The sequence below is a fragment of the Galeopterus variegatus genome, unplaced genomic scaffold (assembly GCF_000696425.1).
Source record: "Galeopterus variegatus unplaced genomic scaffold, G_variegatus-3.0.2 Scaffold755, whole genome shotgun sequence".
NCBI classification, from domain to species: domain Eukaryota; kingdom Metazoa; phylum Chordata; class Mammalia; order Dermoptera; family Cynocephalidae; genus Galeopterus; species Galeopterus variegatus.
Genome location: NW_007726866.1, coordinates 8,340 through 14,346, shown reverse-complemented (window position 1 = coordinate 14,346; position 6,007 = coordinate 8,340). Strand labels below are relative to the sequence as shown.

At 47.4% G+C, this 6,007-nt stretch overlaps 1 protein-coding gene across 1 annotated transcript in view; it reads right to left on the bottom strand.

Moving 5' to 3' along the window:
• The window catches only part of PDIA6 (protein disulfide isomerase family A, member 6), a 31,894-nt gene extending 26,183 nt beyond the window's left edge, over nucleotides 1-5,711 (bottom strand). The window contains exon 1 of the mRNA XM_008572128.1: nucleotides 5,633-5,711. Within this exon, the coding sequence (XP_008570350.1) occupies nucleotides 5,633-5,711 (79 nt within the window). The remainder of the gene's footprint in view (nucleotides 1-5,632) is intronic.
• Nucleotides 5,712-6,007: the final 296 nt, after the last annotated feature.

Below are 6,007 nucleotides of genomic sequence, written 5' to 3'. Positions count from 1 at the left end.
CTCAGGCAGGCCGCGGTGGCGGCCGACGTGGGGACGGGCCGGAAGGCGCTGGCCGTGCCGTGGCCGCGACCCATTGGTTCCGGTGGGCGTCGCTCACTCGCACAGCCAATGGGAGGCGGCCGGGTAGAGGTTACCGGTTTGGTTTTTTTCCCGGGGGCGGAGCGAGCGGCGGAAGGAGGGGCGGTCCGGGGGCGGGGCTGGCCGGCCTCCCGGATTCCGTCTTCCCGGGTCCTCCCAGTCTTTCCTGCGCTTTTGGTGCTTTTCCCCGGTGGCGTCCGGTACTGGGGTTTTCTTTTCGCTCAGTTCCTTATTCTCTCTTTCCCCCTTGTTCCTCCCGGCCCTCACTCCACAACCATCCTCTTTCTCCCGGGGAGAATAACTCCGTTTGGGCCCTCAGTGCATCTGCGACCTTATTAAATGACTTATTAATTCCTCTTGTGCCCGGACGAGTCTTAAGTCAAAAACACTTGCTAAGCACATGCTATATGTGGTATCATTCGACAGGTACTTTGTTGAATTACTTTCGAAGTCCCTATGTCCAGGGTGCATGACAGTGCAAAGGCTTTCGCAGATATGACCTCGTTCTCTGCAGAACCTTGAAGGGCCAGGCTCCTCACTTACGGGGTTGGAGGGGACCGAGCAATGCGTTCACGTGGACATGTGTTTTGTAAAATTTGCAGAAGTAAAGTATTTTTTATTATATTTTTATTTTTTTTATTTTGTCAATATACAATGTGATGGATTATTGCGGCCCATTACTGAAACCTCCCTCCTTCCTCCCTCTGCCCCCTCCCTCCCAACGATGTCCTTTCTGTTTGCTTGTATCAACTTCAGGGAATTGTAATTGTTATGTCTTTTAAGCATAACAGGTTAAGACCACTGTATTTTTTCACTCTGATTCTGCCTGTGTATGGCGTGGACGTGGACTTTTTGTTTTCGTATTAGTAATTTCTCTGTACTACTTAATGTATAAAACAGCTCTGACTCTGGTCAAAGCATTCATGGGCACAGGGGTCCAGGAGTGGTGGTGACCGGCTGGTGGGCTTCCTGGAACAAGTGGCACTGGAGCTGCATTTGGAAGATTTGTCAGGCAAACAGGACTCAGAGGGGCACTCAATCCCTTGACGTCACAGGGACCTAAACTATAAGCCACGTGGCAGCTCTCTGATTTACAAGAGGGAGGCCGCCTGTCTTGTCACAGGAATTCTCAGCTCTGACACCCAGGCAGCCCCTCCTTTGAGTGAAGGTGCCTGGGCAGCCTCACCGGTGAACACAGGGATGTGGTCTGTGAAGAGACAGGTCAGCCAGGCCTGTCTGTTCTCCCTGCAGGGTGCTTGAGGCGGAATGCCGACTTTGTTTTTCCGACCCTCTGCCTGCACTTTACACGTTTTGCCTCTTAAATATGCTGCTGTTGCTGATTGAATTACAGTGAGGTCCTCTTCCTCTTGGCCTAGAAAGTCATTCTTTTCCTCCCCGATGTAGGAATTTCATTCCTCTCATCTGCATAGGGCCCCCCTCATTTCCCTTCTCTCCAAGTTCATGGGCAGAGCCTTACTTAGCCCCCAGGGACCTTACACATCACAACTTCCACAATGCACAATGGACAATAGAGGTTAAGTAGGCCCCCACCTCTCCAGGCTTAATGTGTTGGGGAAGCAATCCTTCTGATAAGTTCTTTCCATGACCTGTGTGGTCTCTGTCCCAATCTGCCTCAGAGCTGACCCTCCTGGAGAAACAGAGGCAGGATAATAACTCCCTGCTAAGTATTCAAGGGCACCAGCTGTTCTCCTGGACTGTGAGATGAACACTCAGTTCCCCTAGAGGAGCACGCCTCTATGAAGCGTATTCTGTACGTGAACAGGCTTCCAAAAATGCCCCATAAATGTCATTCATTTCTTCTTTCTTTAAAACAAAATGCATATTAATGACTGAATTGTGCCCGATACTGTCAGGCACAGTCACTGGACCGAGGGAGCACACAGCCAACAGAGACCAGAGAAAAAAATAGCACATTATATCGCAGTATTCCTTGTGTTATAAAGAGAAGACCCAATACAATGGAGCCCAGAGGAATAACTTATTTTTTTTGTTTCTTAACTGTGGTAAAATGGACATACAATTTGCCATTTTACCCATTTTCAAGTGTACAGTTCAGTGGCATTCAGTACATTCACAATGTCGTGCAACCATCACCACTTTCCATTTTCAGAACTTTTTCCTCAACCCAGAGACTCTGAGAATCACCAAACTGTTTTCCACAGCAGCTGCTCCATTTTTCACTTCTACCAGCAGCGCATGAGCGTTACAGTTTCTCCACATCCTCACCAACACGTGTTATTTTCCATTTTTTTAAAAGTCATAGCCATCTTCATGGGTGTGAAGTGAAGAATAATCTGAGCTGAGTTTGGAAGAATGCATAGAACTAGTACAGCAAAGAATGGGAGAGGCAGGTGCCTCCCAAGGAGCCAGCACTACGTGCGATGGCAGGAAGGCCTGAGTTCTGGGGACCTGGAGTGGAGTGGAGAAGGGGGAGTCCAGGGAAAGGCTGGGGCTCCAGAGAGAAACCAACGTGAAGGGCCTTGGAGGTTTGCCCAGGCAGTTAGACATTCCCTGGCAGCAGGGGCCAGCCCAGGAGAGAAGCGGCAGGGTCGCTTGGCTGAGTGCAGGGTGTCCGGAGGCAGACCAGCCTGGGAGGAATCCTCTGTCCCCCTTATTGCCTGTGTGTCCTGAAACAAGCTACTCAATCTTTCCAAGTGTCAGTCTCCTCAGCTGTGAATAGGGACATGACTACTTTGTCACAGGGTCGCTGCCAGATTTCAGTGAGACTATCCCTGAAAACCACTTTGCACAGCATCTGACTTCGTGCATGCGCTCCCTGAATACTAGCCATTATTATAAAGGGGTGTTAATGACCATCACAACAGAATCATAATAACTCATTCATTTGAGGGGGACTTACTGAGCATGACAGGGCATCAGCCACCATCCAGCCAACGTGAAGGAAGCAAGACAGTGAACCGAGCTTCTGTCCTCAGCTAGTGCATGACCCATTGCAGGAGATCCTGAGCACGGGCTCCAAGAGGAAGGCAGGAGGGAGAGACCAGACGGACGGCCGCGTGGGAAGGACATAGCCTGGCACTGTTGGCTTTGAAGATGGAGGCGGGGACCGTAATGCAAGGAATGCGGTGGCCTTAGAAGCTGGAAAAGCTGAGGAAACAGGTTGTCTCCTAGAGCTTCCAGAAGGAAGGCAGCCCTCCTGACCTCTTGATGGTAGCCCACTGAGACCCACGTTGGACTTCTAACCTATGGAACTACACACGAGACAATAAATTTGTATTGTTTTAAGCAGTTGAGTTTGTGGCAATTTTTTTATAATAGCATGAGAAACTAATACGATTGCTAAGAAGTGGCAAAACAAGGTGCTGCAATGGGAAATAATGGGGTCAGGGAGGGGTGACAGCTTTAGGAGGTGCGGTCAAGGAGGCCTCTGAAGACTTGGAATTTAAACAGAGCCACATAGCACGGAAAGGGTGTATTAGTCCATTTCTTTTGCTTATAACAAAATACCTGGAACTGTGTGATGTATAAAAAAAAATGTATTCCTTACAGTTTTGGAGCAATACACTCCATAGTCCAGGGAACACAGCTGTTGAGGTGACTCTACAGCAGTGCAGGGGTCTCGCGTGGCAGAAAATGGCAGAGCAGAGAGAGAGGCCAACCTCCTCATGTACTCTCCTTTTAAAGCCCGCAGAACCACTCCCCATCCACCATTATTAATCCATTCCCTACTGCATGATCCTACCATCTAATCACCTCTTCAAGGCCCCGTCTTTCAATTACCATAATAGGATTTCCCACCCTCAACAGTTACAGTGGGGATTAACCCTCAATAAGGTCGGGGCGGGGGGGCATCCAATCTACAGCAGGTGGGTAGAGTAGCTTTCGTGAAGATTTAATAAGTTAATGAACGCAAGAACTTAGCATCATGCCTGGTGCTTAGGAAGCATTCAGTGTGTGGCAACTGTGATTATGAATTACAGGTGCAGCTTTAAGAAAAAATACAGCTACCGAGAGAGGAAGCCACGCCACCTTAACGGCTCCAGGCCTTTGCCTGTGCCATTCCCCTGCCTAGAACACCTTTCTACTCTTTCCCTGCCTGGGAAAATCCTCCGCTGGGGTGAGAGGAAGCAAGGGCAGGTGATATTCCAGGTTCTCCCTCAAGGGCTTCAATGTCATTCACTTCTGAGTGAATGTAATGGATACGAGAAAGTCTCCCAGAGGTGTTTACTCTGGTCCAGCCCCTCCTGCCTTCCTCTCCTCTCCTCCCAGGATGGAAGGGGTGGGTATCAGTCTGTTTCTGTTACTTACAGCAAAACTCACAGAATTGAATAATTTCTAAGAAAACAAAATTTATTGCTTACAGTTTTGGAGGCTTGGAAGTCCAAAGTCCAGAGAACACATTTGGTGAAGGCCTTAGTGGTGGTGACAGTGACAGTAGGGTATCACATTGTGAAATGCTGGAGCAGAGAGACGAACCTGTCATGTGCTCTCCTTTTAAAGCCCTCAGAACCATGCCCCTGACCACCATTATTAATCCATTCACTAGGCATGGTCCTACAATCTAATCACCTCTCCATGGTCCCACCTTTCAATTACCATAATAGGATTTCCCACCATCTTAACAGTCACAGTGGGGACCAAGCTACTAATACATAAACCTTGGGGAACACAATTCATGTCAGTGGAAGCTGGGGGTGAAGGGCAAGGGGGGACAGCAGTGACCACAGTCACCCAGTGTAGGGGGCTGGGAATTATAAGAAAATGGAAAAAAAAAAACCTTCTATTTTATTCCTCAACACTTCCACCCCCACATAAGAAAATTCTGGGGGAGGCACCTACAAAATTATAATATATTATTTATCATCATCATCATTATTAACTATATGAAGTGCGGTGGGAATTTGAGTGACTAATTCTGTTCATTGTCCTAGAAAAATATCAAGGTTTCTGGACTGTTCTTTCCTCCTCCTTAAATCATCTGTTTTTTCTTTTCTGGTTGGTGATCAAGACTTTCAGGAAGAACAGTCTGTTGTTCAGAAAATATTATTACTGTTCCTTCTGTCTTTTTCAGGAACAATGACCTGGAGCTGGTGTTCGATGGGCCCAGCTTGCAGCCACAGCCAACAGGACTTTCTGAAATTGTCTCAATTCCTGGTCACCCAACCCTGGCTCATTTCATTCTTATTTACTGAGCACTCAAAGAGCCATACTGAATATGTGCCCAAAGTTGTAAAATTCAAGGAACTTTGGTCAAGGAACTTCAACAGTGAAGTTCTTAAATTCACTGTGTTGTTAAAAAGTGACCAGCCATGGTTGCTGTCTCTCTAGCTTGGTGTGACTGTTAAGACTGATCTCAATCTACCCGCCATGGAGGCTGCTCAGGATTCACCTGAATATGTGCTTTTACATTTCTGTGCCTTTGCTCAAAAGCTTGTCCGGACCTGGAACAGCCCCTTCTGTCTCCCGCCCCAAGCACCACCCCTTCCACCACCTCAAGCAGAGTGAGTTGCTTCTTTACTCTGTGATCTCATAGAACTTTCCATTTATACCTTTATTGTAATTTTTTACTTACCTGCCTTCTCCATGGGATTGTGAGCTCCTACGGGCAGGGAACATCTCTTAACCATCTTTGCATCCCCAGGATCTAGCATCGTGCCTGAGATCAGTAGATATTCAGTAAACAGTTGTCAAATAAATGAGTGAAGAAATGAATGAGTAACTGAACAGTGGGCCCTTCCTTTGCTTGCATCTGTAGCCAAAACCATCTTGGTACTTTCGCTTTTAGATTCAAAGCCTTTGTTTTATTTATTTTATTTTATTTTATTATTTTTATTTTTATTTTGTCAATATACAATGTAGTTAGTTATTGTGACCCATCACCGAAACCTCCCTCCCTCCTCCCTCTCCCCCCTCCCACCCAGGTGATTGTTGTTGTTGTTGTTGTTGT